The 15,065-nt window shown below is 47.2% G+C and overlaps 1 protein-coding gene across 3 annotated transcripts in view; it reads left to right on the top strand.

Annotated features, from left to right (window-relative positions):
- The window catches only part of KCNA2 (potassium voltage-gated channel subfamily A member 2), a 38,214-nt gene extending 26,047 nt beyond the window's left edge, over positions 1-12,167 (top strand). For 2 of the 3 annotated variants that reach the window (XM_025400508.1, XM_025400499.1), the window contains exons 2-3: positions 61-396; positions 842-2,631. In XM_025400508.1, the coding sequence (XP_025256293.1) occupies positions 1,003-2,502 (1,500 nt within the window). In that variant the 5' untranslated portion in view covers positions 61-396; positions 842-1,002 and the 3' untranslated portion in view covers positions 2,503-2,631. Of the gene's footprint in view, positions 1-60; positions 397-841; positions 2,632-3,608; positions 3,750-11,818 lie in introns of those variants that run through there. The other variant, XM_025400515.1, reaches the window with a different exon arrangement.
- Positions 12,168-15,065: the final 2,898 nt, after the last annotated feature.

Below are 15,065 nucleotides of genomic sequence, written 5' to 3'. Positions count from 1 at the left end.
TAAATCTTGGCACCAGCTGCCCAAATGCCCTGGTTCCACCTTGCTGCTGTTTTTTTCCAGGCAACGTCACACCTCCTGAGGACAGCCAGGACTCCAGCTTTTGCTGAGCTTTGCATCTTGCCTCCTTCCTTCAAAAGGCTCCAGGCCCATGCTCGGCTGTCTTCAAGTCCCGCATGCCCCTGGCCAGGCATCACATCCCCCCTCCAGCCCAGCCCAGTCCTAGAGCTCACCTCCAGGACCCAGAATCTGCCCTCCTGCCCAGAATGACTCACCATTATTTCTAGCTGGAGTGAGAAGACGTGATGGGGAGTTGGGCTGCCTGTTTGTGCATCTAAGATTCCTGCAGCATCTGATCAGCTCTGCAAGGAAGAGAGCTTCAGGTTCCTGTCTGGTCAGGTAAATCAATCTATCATTTAATAACAACCTTGTGTAGAATCATTAGGGTAGAGGCCAATGAGGAAGACCCAGGCCCAAGATCCCCCACCGTGAACACCTCCCTGGGTACGAATATCTGAGACATTAGTGCAGCACCTGGGAGAGGGTCCACTTTTAACCTATTAGCATGGGGTTATGCTCCACGAAGCCTGTGTGGTACAAGTGGGCCTGTACCAGCCACCTTCCCCCAGTGCAGGGCATTCCAGAGGTTCCTTGAGAGATTGCTACCTGCTCCCCCTGATCCCCAGACAAGTTACAAGGTGAAAGTACATTTTGCTTTGTCGTTGTGGTGGTGGTGATCATGTTTCTGAACTCTTGGCTGAGAGATGGGAGACAAAAAGTGGCAACCCATGTCGGGCTGCCAATGCTGAGTAGCCGCATGTCAATAACTGCCTCTGTCTTTCAGCCAAGCGAGGCTGTCTCTCCAGCTCTCAGAGAGCTCTCGGGGCTCTCCTGCAGGAGACCAGGCCAATGCTCCTGTGCTTCCTGGGGCCAGTAGCAGCACCCTGAGCTCCCTGCCACCAGGCAGCTGAAAGGCATAGCGTGAGGCGCTTCTCAGTCCCAATTATGACAGTGGCCACCGGAGACCCAGCAGACGAGGCTGCTGCCCTCCCTGGGCACCCCCAGGACACCTATGACCCAGAGGCAGACCACGAGTGCTGTGAGAGGGTGGTGATCAACATCTCAGGGCTGCGGTTTGAGACCCAGCTAAAGACCTTAGCCCAGTTTCCAGAGACCCTCTTAGGGGACCCAAAGAAACGAATGAGGTACTTTGACCCCCTCCGAAATGAGTACTTTTTCGATCGGAACCGCCCTAGCTTTGATGCCATTTTGTACTACTACCAGTCGGGGGGCCGATTGAGGCGACCTGTGAATGTGCCCTTAGATATATTCTCTGAAGAAATTCGGTTTTATGAGCTGGGAGAAGAAGCGATGGAGATGTTTCGGGAAGATGAAGGCTACATCAAGGAGGAAGAGCGTCCTCTGCCTGAAAATGAGTTTCAGAGACAAGTGTGGCTTCTCTTTGAATACCCAGAGAGCTCAGGGCCTGCCAGGATTATAGCTATTGTGTCTGTCATGGTGATTCTGATCTCAATTGTCAGCTTCTGTCTGGAAACATTGCCCATCTTCCGGGATGAGAATGAAGACATGCATGGTGGTGGGGTGACCTTCCACACCTATTCCAACAGCACCATCGGGTACCAGCAGTCCACTTCCTTCACAGACCCTTTCTTCATTGTAGAGACACTCTGCATCATCTGGTTCTCCTTTGAATTCTTGGTGAGGTTCTTTGCCTGTCCCAGCAAAGCCGGCTTCTTCACCAACATCATGAACATCATTGACATTGTGGCCATCATCCCCTACTTCATCACCCTGGGGACAGAGTTGGCCGAGAAGCCAGAGGACGCTCAGCAAGGCCAGCAGGCCATGTCACTGGCCATCCTCCGTGTCATCCGGTTGGTAAGAGTCTTTAGGATTTTCAAGTTGTCCAGACACTCCAAAGGTCTCCAGATTCTAGGTCAGACCCTCAAAGCCAGCATGAGAGAATTGGGCCTCCTGATATTCTTTCTCTTCATAGGGGTCATCCTTTTCTCTAGTGCTGTCTATTTTGCAGAGGCCGATGAGCGAGAGTCCCAGTTCCCCAGCATCCCAGATGCCTTCTGGTGGGCAGTCGTCTCCATGACAACTGTAGGCTATGGAGACATGGTTCCAACTACCATTGGGGGAAAGATAGTGGGTTCCCTATGTGCAATTGCAGGTGTGTTAACTATTGCCTTACCAGTCCCTGTCATTGTGTCCAATTTCAACTACTTCTACCACCGGGAGACAGAGGGAGAGGAGCAGGCCCAATACTTGCAAGTGACAAGCTGTCCAAAGATCCCATCCTCCCCTGACCTAAAGAAAAGTAGAAGTGCCTCTACCATTAGTAAGTCCGATTACATGGAGATCCAGGAGGGGGTAAACAACAGTAATGAGGACTTTAGAGAGGAAAACTTGAAAACAGCCAACTGTACCTTGGCTAACACAAACTATGTGAATATTACCAAAATGTTAACTGATGTCTGATTGAAACCTATTACCATACTCACAGCTCAATGGAACTAATGCAGATGTTGCATAATAGCCTGCATTGTAGTCAGTGTGTTCTACAGTGTGTATCTGGTTCTGCATGGAAAGCAATAGTTGTGCAAGTGACTTTTGATCTTTTGACTTTGATTTAGGACACAGAATATCTATCATGGCTTTCATGCACATCCTCATCACCGGCTTATGAGTTTCCAAAGACGGGAGTCACCTATCAAGCTAGGATTTCAGAAAGACATTGAGGCCACCTCATATCCAATACACAGTGCACCATATCAGTGCCATCATTCCTTCCTAATGAAATGCACACAACATCCAGGAGATGCACTCCCCTCCCCGCCATCCCACCACCCCATTTGAGCCCACCTGCCCTTTCACAGAGGAACACAATCATGGTTTAGCTTTAAATAGCTGGTGTTTACTCAAAAGGTCATTCTCATTTTTGCATTGAAAAGAACACACAGTCCTGTGTGTTGGAATTACTTTCTGTGTCACAGGCTGAGGTTTGTGAATTGCAATTGCCAAGTAGATGCTCCGGAGGCTTGTGTTTCATAACGGAAAATGCTGCATTCTGCTTTTTCTCTGCAGTGTCGATGTGAGGGAAGCCCGGGGGAGGGACAGTTAGTATAACCAAATATGAGTTGTCAAGTTTCACATTTGTTCCCTTAGGCCTATGGGGAGAAGCTAACAAACCAACGGACCTCTAAGCCTCTGATTTCACCATTTTTGCAGGCTCCAGGGTCACAAAAACATGTCTGGTTTCTTACTGGAGTTTGCAGACATCTGCTTTCCTACTGATGTGGCCTGGCTACACTGACACTGCAGTGAAATTTACCAGTGATGCAATAGAGCTGCATGGGTGTTTGTTGCATGAATCTCAATATTTAAAACACAGGAGATAACCTATTTTCCTAGTAGCCTACACAGTATTAATATTTAGAGTATTAATAGGCTTGGAATGGTCTTGAACTAGGGGTTTTTTTCCCATCAGAAGGCAAAATCCCTCCATCAGGGGAAAAGATAGACTATTTGGAATGGAACTAAAACTTCTGGCCCCCCAGCCTAGCTATCCCTGTTCTTCTAAACAGGAACGCAGACCTCTGCAAAGCCAGGAGAGTAAGCAGGGAAGGCAGCATCTGAACACCTCACATGACTGCACCTTAGGAAATAACCTAGTCACGGGCATGACTGTACAGTGGACCAGGGCATCTGGTCCTGACGACAGGCAGGTCTGTGGATCCAGTGTATATAAATATATATCGAGTATCTCTCTTTCACGCGTTCCTCTACCTAGCTAGTGATAGAAAAAAAAAAATTGCATTTGAACATTGTACAAGCTTATGCAATATTTTTGACACAGGGCAATTTATGCATGTGTTTGACTATGTGCACTAGGGTGTATATATATACATACATATGTGTGTATATGTATATACATACACACACATATATATATATTCATTTTCTGGAGTTCAGGTTCAGGAGCAAATCCACTGCTTGGTGGGTTGGCTGTCTAAGAGGCCTAACGGGTTAATTTGTCTCACTGGTAACCCCACTGGGCCTGGGTTTGCTGCCATTGCCTCAGACACTCCAGTATCCATGGATTCCTAGACGTTAGAATTGTCTTTCTGCCCTCCATGTGCTGCAGCTTCAGTTCCCATGGCTGAAGCTTGTCTTACTGAGTGCACAAGGGCCCTGTGGCCCTCACAGTTCCAGCTGTCCTGGGCCAGACCTACCCTGGGCCTCCTCTCTATAGTTCATCCTGTTCATCATCTCCATTTTCACCTTTACCTATGCCACTTGGATCTTATTATCATTTGGCTCTGCATCTGTCACTTTCACGAACCTTTCCCTAAAGAGCCAGAATGGATCCCCTGCTTTGAAACCAAGGACACCAAGGAGTAGGACTCCCTGGGACCAAATTCCACTGATCTGGACTTAAAGGGAGCCTCCTGTATGTGGAAATGTCTGAAATCCAGGACTAAGGGATGGAGTCCCTAGATGATCCAAAGGCATCATTTTGATCTCCAGACCCAAACTCTCTCCCCATTAAACTGGCAATGAGACCTGCTTTTTAAAAAGAACCAAAGGATGGGTAAAGAATCATTTCCCACCCCCCAGAACAGGCAGAGTGCAAATGAGCACTGCACAGCCTAAAGGTAGACAGTAGGTTGACCCTGAAATGGCTTCAGGTAGGGGGCTTTTAACTTACCAGACTGGGCTTCTTTGCCTTTTGACAGAGTGGCTGAATTTTCCCAAACAGTGAATTGCAGGGGTCGGGCTGTGCAGGGGTGGCTCCAGCCCAGGCCTCACTGCTGCCTAGCCAGTTGTCTTGGGGCATGGGGCACCAGCTCAGGGTGCTAGGCCCAGGGTGCTCATTAGTGCCTGGTCACCCACATCCCCAGGTATCTGCAGGGCATCCCATGCCCAGCACAAAGCCTCTGTGCTTCTCTTCCTCTCCTTCATGGGAGGTGGTGCTGAATTTCCAAGACATGGGGTGGGAGGGACACAGACCTTTGGAAAATGGAAGGTAAAGCAACCCATATCTGAGGCCTAGGTCAGGGTAGATATTTTATCACAGTGTCGTTGGCCCAGGACTCTAAAATGTTCACACACAGTCATGTACATTCACCACAAAATAGGTACACTGTTGTCACACACAAACATAAAACATGCAACATGTGCAAAATACAGACAGACCAAGTTAACATAAAAGCAAACACAGAAGATATATGGTTATAACTGTATACAAAATGCACACTCTGCACAGATACAGAATTTACACAGAACATACACAAAAGACAAACATACACCACATACAAATACACAACCTGCAACTCAGATGCAAGATACATAAAAAACTACACGGACAAAATGCATATGCATGTAAGATACACAAAGGCTACTTTACCATTGTTTCTACACATGAAATACACATAAACTCACTATATACACACAATGCATTTACTTATAATAGGCACACAAGATACATAGCACACATGCTCAGAAACATCACACAATACACATGAAATGCGGACATATGCTCAGACCCATTGCCCTGCCCCCAGAGCTATGAATTAACAGGGACAAACAAAAGATCAGATTTAATCACCTTTCCCTGGCCTGTGTTTATATCCCTCAGTATCCTTCACGGAATCTTTCTCTAGTCTTTTCTCTCACCACCAGATTTCAGTCCTGAGAAGTAACTCCTAGGTTTCAAGCAGAAGGATGGGCCACCACATCAAGCAGATATCTAACTAAGACCGGGAATTGCATGGGGTCTCTACCAATTCATCTTCCTCCCACCAGAAACCTGGGGGCAGAGTGTGGAAGTACCTGGGACAGCTGGCAGCCTAATATAGGCCTCCTTGCCATGACCCTTACTTCCTTCCAGCAAATCCACACAGACAACCCAACAGCCCAGGCTCCCCTTCTCCCAGCACCTGGGATCTCCCGATTCAGCCCATTCTCTTAAAAGCAGTAATGGCTCAAGAAACTGCAGGATCTTGAGCCCAGGACCAGGGTGAAGATGTTCCCAACATTCTCTAAGCCCACAGATCTTATTGCCCTTCCATCCTTTGCAGCTTTTTGGGGCAAAGTCAGGAAGTTGAGACCCTATAGAGACCTGTCTCTTAAAATGAGCCACCTTTACTTGCTTGTGGCATTTCACTTGCTCTTGGGCATAAGCCCAAAGGGGCCAACTCCTGATTCCCCTCTGGGGATGTTCAATCCCAGACGCGCTCTCCCTTTCCCCCTTGTTGGGCTCCCCTGGATGCTCTGCCTCCCATCCAATTGCTATGCAACCTGGTTCAGCTTAAGTAAAAAGTGATTAAGAACATACATCTAAGACTAAACAAGCTAACACTTTTTAGAGGGCCTGACTTTATCCAATATTCTAAGGCCGTAGTTAAATACTTTCTAAGATTACCCACCATTTTGGGTTACTCTTGGAGCCGGTTCTTCCCGTCAGTAGGACTAGCTGAGAGCTGAGTGCATTTTAGCAAAGGCTTCACCTACATTTGAAGTTAGGAGTTGCAGTCAGGCCTTGGATCAGGCCTCACTCCTGATTTCTACTCCTGCAGCCATCCTGTTGTGGCTCACCCTCCCTTCCAGTGATGGTCACAGCTCCCAATCTCTACAGAAAAGGCAACAACAGCAAGGAATGGACATGTGGGTCCAAAACTTGTGCATTGCTGGAAACTTGTGTTTCCAAGTCAAGATACCATTCCCGTTGGCTTCATCAAGTGCCTCTGTGGACTCATTTTCAAGAAAGTTGGAGTTTACAGGAGGCCAAAAAGGAAGAGGCCCAGGAAAGGTGGAGAGATTGTCAGGAAGGAAGAGTGGCTGAGCAGGTCAAATGTCAGAGTAAACTTTTTAGGAGCCAACATTTAATTAAGAAAATAATTAAGGCTCTGTGCTTCCTGAAACTTCAGTGATACTTGACATGATCTCTTCCTTCTTCCCTGCTTGCCTCTGTCCCTCTCACCTGTGCTTCTGAGGCTAGTGTTGGCATGTCACCAGGAGGTTAGACTTTTAAAAGGGGCCCCATGGGAGTGTGCCTCTAGATTGCATTGGCCCAGTATGGAAAGGGCTCCCATGGAAGCTATGATGACCTGAGACCCCAGCCTGGGTGTTCATGTTGCTGCTCCATGTTGGGAGTGCCCAGGACTAGCTTATCCTACCTGTTCTTCCTGGATCTATCACTATAGTGTAGTGAGGACTCTGTCAGTGTCAACCCAAGTGGAGAGAGGACAGCACCCTCTGAAGCTCCTCAGGCTGGGGGTTCCACACTGCCCACAATACTAGAGTCATAGAGGCTGACTCCCCCAAAAGGAAACTATAGAACAGTGTGCAAATTGCGTATGAAGGTGGCACCACTACCCCTATGTCAGGCAGGGGAGCACAGTGCTTTAACTTGTTTACTCAAGAGAGGGGATGATGGTGCTGAGCTCTGCTCCCCAGGGCTTTCCTGGGGCCCATTGTCATAACAGCTTGTATGTAGGTGATGGCTGCCTGGTCTGTGAGGACTATAATGTCCATGGTGCTCCTTGGTTACACAATGGAGGTTCCCCTAGCCTTGGCAAGGTATCCATTGCCAGGTTTGAACTCGTGACCTTAACCTCATTAACATCATCAGCCACCTGAGCCAACCCGCAGAGAGGGGGATGCTGGGAGCTGTCTCAGTAGCTATTGTGACCATCGTCTATATCTTCAGACTTGACCCTTGTTGAGTCCAACCCCGTTCCCCTATCAAAGCAACCAGCAGGGACAGATGGAGGTAGGGGCTCCCCTACATGCAGGAAGGTTCTCTTCCTCAAACTAACCTAGTTTACTTTTCCTTTCTTTCTGCTTCCCTTCCCACCAAATCTCAGCTTCATCTCTCATAGTTTGTGTTTGAATATTTTTAAAGAGGAAAAGTGCAATAAAATAAATAGTGACTGTTTTCTTTAGCAATAGCTCTTTCAAAATCTTGCTCTCAGGACTGAAAAGTGATAGATAGTACCGGGATTATCAGATAATGCCCTTGACTTCTGGGGGCTCGTTCACAGTCTCTGTAGTTTCTTCTTCCCATGTGTTCACATGACTCCTGTCCTCTGAGATCTGACCTCCTTCTGGAATGGACACATATGCTAAGATGCAGTGTATGCACGAGGAAGGCCTGTGAGAGGGCTTTGTCGCTCTGTCTCGTTCCTGTGTGCATCTCTCTGTCTCCATGTGTGTCTCTGTCTCCTCTCCCTCTGTCTCCCCATTTCTGCCTGCTGTCACACAGCATCCTTACAACCTCTAGGCACAAAAATCCTAAATTTATGTGACCTCTTCAGCCCATTTTGTTGACTTTCCCTCAGTCTGGCAGATGTAATGTAAGCCTACAGGAAAGCACTTCCCAATAGATAAGAATAAAGCATCCTGAGCCATTACAGAAGATCATTTCCATGCACTAAAAGCCATTACTTGATCCTTTTGCTGCCCTTCCTCCCTTCCCCAGGGAGATGGATGCTGAGGGAATGTGGCCTGGAGGTTTGCACTTGGGATCAGTAGCCTGGGCAGATTTGGGAATTGCCCTCTAAGTCTCCTTCAGAATAAGCTGACTTGCTCAACCAAAGGGACTCCATGAGAGCTGCAGAAGGAAGCAAGTTCTTGTGGGTTTCGGTAGAAGTCTACAGGGATAGAAGTTTCGGTGGTTAGGGCATGACATTAGTGAAATAAAGACTCTACCACCCGCTAGAGTGTGCAGCTGCACAAATATTTGCACACATAACCAGGGGATTCAGAAGAGTTCCCTTTCCTAAAACATCTGTGAGGTTAAATGCTCAGACTGGACAATCAGGGAAGGCTGGCAATCCCAGGGTCCCATTCCATTCTTTTTTGATCTACCTTGCTCTATACACATGTGTACAGCAAAACCTCAGTTAACTGATGGGGAAACCTCAGGGACGGGAACATCCTGGTTGCTTTGCAATTCTGGTTATTTGAGTGGGAATGGGAAAGCATGTCTGGTTCAACCTTTGTTATTGAGAAAAATATTTCCTAAGTAGGTTAGCATAAACTTTCCTGCCTTAGTTAAGTAAAGTGTTTGAAGATAACAGGGACCTTGCCTTGCTCAGGGTCAACACTGTAAACCTCAGTGCTTATTGTACAGAAGTGGAGATAGGTGGAGAAGACCAAAGAGACAGGCTGAATGACTGCTGGCTACAAGATAGACCTGGAAATGGGCCACTGGGGCACATCCTGGCTCATCAGATAGAGCCCTTGCTGTCATTTGCCTCTTTCTACTGAAAGTATAGTAAGAAAACATAATTCTTGTCAATCAAGGTTTTGGTTAATTGGTCCTGAGTTTTTAGAGGTTTTCCATATATACATATATTTGTATGTGTATATATATATAGTATATGTATATATGTATACTATTTTTTAAATTATAGAATTATACATTGACCAATCTCCTTAGTTTCACTCATGTGGAATAAATTTGGCAATCCAAGGAATAAACTGCATTTATGTGCATTTTTTGAATGACCTCCTTTGCATTCTTTTCACCTCTCCAGTTCCACTTTTTTTTTTCTGCTTAGGGACCGCTCTAGAAGGCAGATCTTTCATAAAGAAAGAACAGGCTCCAGGATCACCTCTTTCCTTTCCCTCCCAGGTGGCTGCCTGACTCAGGGATAAAAGGGAAGTCTGATCTAACAGCCAGGTGCTTTAGCCTTTCTTCTGTCTGCCCCGGTTGGCTATAACCTCATCACTGAGGACCAGATAAGTTATTCCAAACTTTGTACTTGAGGGGAGTGGAAAGCTTGATGACCTGGCAAAGGATTGATCTATTTAGCATTCTCTTTGTCATGGGTGGTGCCCTAGGTTTGAGGTTTATGAGATCTGAAAGTAACATTCCAATGAAGAACTAAAGCACATCTCTGCCACACAGAAGGTGAGGTTTGTGGCAATCAATGGAACTAACAAATCCATTCTGTTTTTTATTATGACTAAACCTAAGTTGAGGGTGTGGGTATTAGAGCAGCTGAAATTCAGTTGCCTCTTTGGGGGTTAGCTGTACACATCACTCAAGAAACAGCTAGGTGCAAGCTAAAACCTGCTCTCATTCTCCCTCTTGCCTGCTAGTGTGTTAGATCCATGGGAGACAGTTTCTCTCAGCCTCACCTCTTGCATTTGGTTGTGTGCTTTCTACCTGGATGGAAGTGGGAGGAATTTTTCACTGTATCTGGAGCAATTGAGGTGGTGCAGGGGTGTCTGCCATATCCCCACACCCACAGAAGCCCTCCAGTCTGGCTATGTTAGTTGTGATTAGGCAGCAGAAGCCCATAACCCGGACTTGGCATGACTATCTGGTGAACTGAGGCAGTTGAGGTGGCCTGTCTGGATGGCTACTTCTTGTACTTTATGAACCTCAGCATGGAAATGGATATCTTTCTGTGCTCCTGTGCACTCCTAAAATAGTCAAATGTGTTCCAGATGAGTTTGCAGCTGAGAACTCCCTGCATCATTCCACTGATGGATGCACAGGGCATGATTATGTAATAATGTAGACAGCTACTGCAACATCTAGATCATTGAGGGCAGTGTAGATGTGGCTGTGTGCTAGGACCCTTGGTAGCTATCCAGAGGACTCAGTCCTGTGTCTTTCTGAGTCTCTGTGAGAAGCCTCTAAGCCCTGCTTCTCCTTGAAAATGATTCCCTAGACACCGAATGCCTTGTTTGTATGAGTGAATAAATGCTCTGGGCTGCTAGAGAAAGCAATAGGAGGAGCTGGGAGGAAGAGAATATTCAGGGGCACACTTTGCTACCAAACAATTTCCATGTCAGCTGCTAACATTACTGCCTTTTTAGCCTATGAAGTGTAAGGCAAGGACTTTGACCTGCCAGGTGGGGCTGGAAAGGAGCACATCAGCTCCAGGCTAAGAAATGGGATAGAAAAGCAAGAAGAGAGACCTGGCTGGCTTTGGCGGGGGTGAGTCTCAGCTCCTGAGGGTTTGAACATGCTCTGTGCTTGCCCCAGTTCTGCCTTCACGTGGGATCCAGCGACCCAGTTTCCTTTTGTTGTCGTGCTTGGATGGTTCCTTCATTTGAAGGGCCCCAGGAAGCTGGAAAGTCCCATGATCAAGCTCTAGCCTGCTGAGCAAACAATACCCCAGCCAAATTGGCCTCTTCCTGGTTTTCTGCATCCCTGCACCCCTCTCTCCACTGAGGATAATCTTGGAACAGTTGAGATTAATGGTGCCAGCAATCAAGGAAGATTCTCTTAATTTTCATCAGGGACATAGCTGTAAAGCTCATGAGTGGAGGATGCTATTTCCTTTTCCAGACCTGTGTGCTTATGTGCTTATATAGGCTGTCTCTGGAGATTTTATATTGTGTATATGTGTGTGTGTGTGTGTGTGTGTGTGTGTGTGTGTGTGTGTATACACACACACAGAGAGAGAGAGAGAGAGAGAGAGAGGAAATGACTGCCGCTCACTTAAGCTCATGCAGCACAGACTCCAATTAGGGTTTGCACTGGCTTCCTTGCTGCTTGTGCATGACTCTTCAGCTGCCCTCCCATGTCCTGTCTCTAATAATTGCTGAAAACTCAAAGAGGTAGATAAATAAGTCTCCTGGGGATCAATAGCAGAAGGAACTCCAAGGCTGATGGTAAAGCTTCGTAAGGATGATGCCGAAAGGGAACTGGGGTCTCCATGGTGATAAGAGGCTGGGGACCAATGAGAGCTGAAGGCGGAGCAGGACTTGTGGGGAAGACTCATGGGAGTTGGGAGTCATTTAACTATTTGTTTGCTTCTTGAAAATTTAGACACCAGCTGTAACTACATTGCACAGGATGTATTGATATTATCATTCTTGCTGACATATTCTGGAAGCTTTCAGCCCCACCAACACTGCCCCGCCCAGGACTTCTGCAGCTGAGAGTTCCTGTGTCAGTAGGGTCTGATATTTGTACATAGGTTATACATATATGTGTACATATGTGCCTCAATGAACATTGCCTGTCCACCTGATCATGGGTGTACATAGACTTCATAGAGCTCCACAGTCTTTTGTAAATATTGACACAAGTAAATAAGTATATAAATATATATTACTGAGGATTTATTTTAACATCATTCTGTGTGATATGAAAAAAATAAAATTTTTGACAGACACTGATGGTTTTCACTTCTTTCTTGCCTGCTGGAATTATCGTCCCTACAACACGCAAGTGTGCTTGCCTTACTCTCAGCCTAGTTTCTGTGGCCATGAGGGTCCAGGCAGAGACCAGGCAGGACGGGAGAGGGTCCTCCTGGATGCACTGGGAATCATCTTGGCCTGTGCCCACCTGCCCTTGACTGGGAGCCCTGCGCAGACAAGGCAGAGTATGTGAATGGGAGGGTAGGTGGGTGCGTGAGATCTCCCCAATTACATTAACACTTCCTGTATCTTCCATGGAGCTGGAGGATGTGTGGGGGTGGGGTACCCAGTTTGAAGACCAAACACAGTCTGGGAATCATTTAAATGCAGCCGCACCTCAAACCCACCCCCACCTCCGCCCATTACTGCTTGAAAATGATTCCCTAGACAGGAGTCTGGACCAACCATGCTCTCCACTCTCAAGTGAGGAGAATGTCTATCTTGGCCTCCTGAGATGGAGATGCAGAGCGCCTCCGTGGAGAAGATCCTAACACACACACACACACACACACACACACACACACACACACTGCTGAGGCACATCTGTCTGATTTCCTCTGAGGGCTAATCTAGTCCTGAACTCCCCCAAATTTAGAAGGCTCAAAAGAGGCCATGGTGTAGAGTATGACTGCAGGGAAGTTGGTGCCTCAGTCACTGGCAGGCACATCCCACCCCTGACCACCCCCCTACTCCAAATACCCAAACACCGAGGTCTCTTATTAAAGATCTTTAGTTTTACCCCTTAACAGTCTACCATGCTCTGTCCCTAGGAAAACTGACCAGCCAGAGCAGCTGGGCTCCTCACCCTGACCTCACCTTCAGAAGGATGTGTTTCTGGGTGCAGGTACTGAGGTGACAAGGGAGAGGGTGGCAAAGAGACAAGAACCATTTGGGACAGCTGCTGCTATGGACACCTTCATATTGGGCATTTCCCCCACCACAGTGGGGCTCTAGACCTTTGCAGAACAGCCTCAGGCTGACTAATGGAGTGGGGCTCCCTACTCCAAAGAAATGGGAAACTGAGGCAGCCTCCCAGGCCTGGTCCCTCCTGCTGGGACTACATAAGGAACTCCTGCCTCCAAGAAGCTGGGTTGCTGGGAAGATAGGAGCTGGGAAGAATTTTGTCTAAACAGTCAGGGACTGTTTAGATCTTGTTAGGTAAATTGTTAAGTTAGCTCTTGTTAGGTAAAAGCAAGGAGGAGAGGGAGGGAAAGGTAGTAGGGATGTGTGGAAGCTGCAACATCAAGGTCCCCATTCTTCTCTCCACTTTGGGGAGGAGAGCTCAGCTAGTTCAAGTGCAGCCCACCCATGCCACTTACGCACACCAAACCCTTCCCACCTGGCCTGAGGCACCTGCCCTGTACACACTTGACCACCCTGGGCTCACACCAGCCAATAGCTCCCGCTTAAGAGGGGTACTTGATGGGGTGGGGTACAAGTGGGGAGCCCTCCTAGTCCAGGGGGCCAATGTGGTGGACAGGGGGGAGCAAAGCTGATTGGCACAAGTGAGAACAATATTAACCCTGGAGAAAGAGAACAGCTCTGAAGCCAAAGGCTTGAGTTTGAATCCCAGCTCTGTCACTCACCAGCTCTGTAACCCTTGAGCATACTCTCTTTGATCCTCAGTTTCCTCACTTCTATAAAAGGAATCATGACTCCTGCCTTATCTTGTGAAGATCAAATGAGCACCTGGCGCATAGTGGGAGCCAATAAAAATATGTGAGTGTTCCCTTTCTCTTGGATTCCCATATCCTAAAGATTCATGTGGGACAGGATACTCAGAAATCTGAAAGTTGAAGGATTTTCAACCTTCTCTGGCCCAAGGGTTTCTAATCTGGAACACGGGGTACAAGGATCAACTCCAAAGGGTCTAAAAAGCCCCTGAAATGATGTACGACATGTTGTGGTGTGGTTATTTTTCTGGTGACGTGTCCACAGCCCCCAAAAGCCCCCAAAATTAAAACTATTGGTCATAAGTAGACACCTTATCTTCTTCTCCATATCCAGGAAGGAAAAGTGATTTGTCCAGAGTTATTTTCATTTATTTAAAAACATTCATTTATTCAAAAACAAGTTTTTGCATTTGATGCTTAGGATATTCTGCCCTTGTGGGTTTTCCAGACAGGAGAAGAAGATGGAAATTTACCCACACCTGAGTTAGTGGCCGGCACAGAGCTAGACCCGGCTCCTGCTCCAGGACTTCTCTTTCTATTAATCTATCCCATGTGCCTGAGTCTCAGGCCCTGGAATCAAGACCTGAAATATCCCCAGGCTGGCTTAGCACAGCAGTGGGGGAAGAACCACATGTTTTGAAGTGAAATGCTATTTAAATGACATGCAAATGAGGCAGGTCTGCATCTTTTTAATCCATCAACAGGGGCATTTCTCAATCTATCAGCTCCGGTTATCATCTCCTTTTGTTCTCTTAGGTTACCCCCTCACACAGACTCACACACGCTCACTTAGGTCAGTAAACAACACATTCACAAATCACTGGCTTATCAAGATACGGTCAAGACTCTTTGGCCTTGTACCTATTCCAACCTGAACACTAGCCAGTACTCGTAGTCACAATGGTGCCCAAAATATCTATGTCTTGGAAAAGCAGAGAAATAGCCTTGTTCTAGGACCTCTCATCCTGTATCTTTCTCTGGTCCTAGAGGAGACCTCTCATCTCAACTTCTCGGGTCAGACTGGCCTTTAGGTGCAGCCGCTGTGCGTCACCCAAGTTAAATCACCTGTGATCAAGCTGCCACACATCTCCTAATGCCCTGTCCCACAGGTCCCATTGAGATTACCCTCCAGAGCCTGCCCCACCCCACATCAGCCCGAGGATGAAACCCCTCCTCAATTCCAAGAGACTAGAGCTCCAA

This window comes from Theropithecus gelada, chromosome 1, assembly GCF_003255815.1.
Source record: "Theropithecus gelada isolate Dixy chromosome 1, Tgel_1.0, whole genome shotgun sequence".
NCBI classification, from domain to species: domain Eukaryota; kingdom Metazoa; phylum Chordata; class Mammalia; order Primates; family Cercopithecidae; genus Theropithecus; species Theropithecus gelada.
This window is presented reverse-complemented; position numbering and strand designations above follow the sequence as displayed.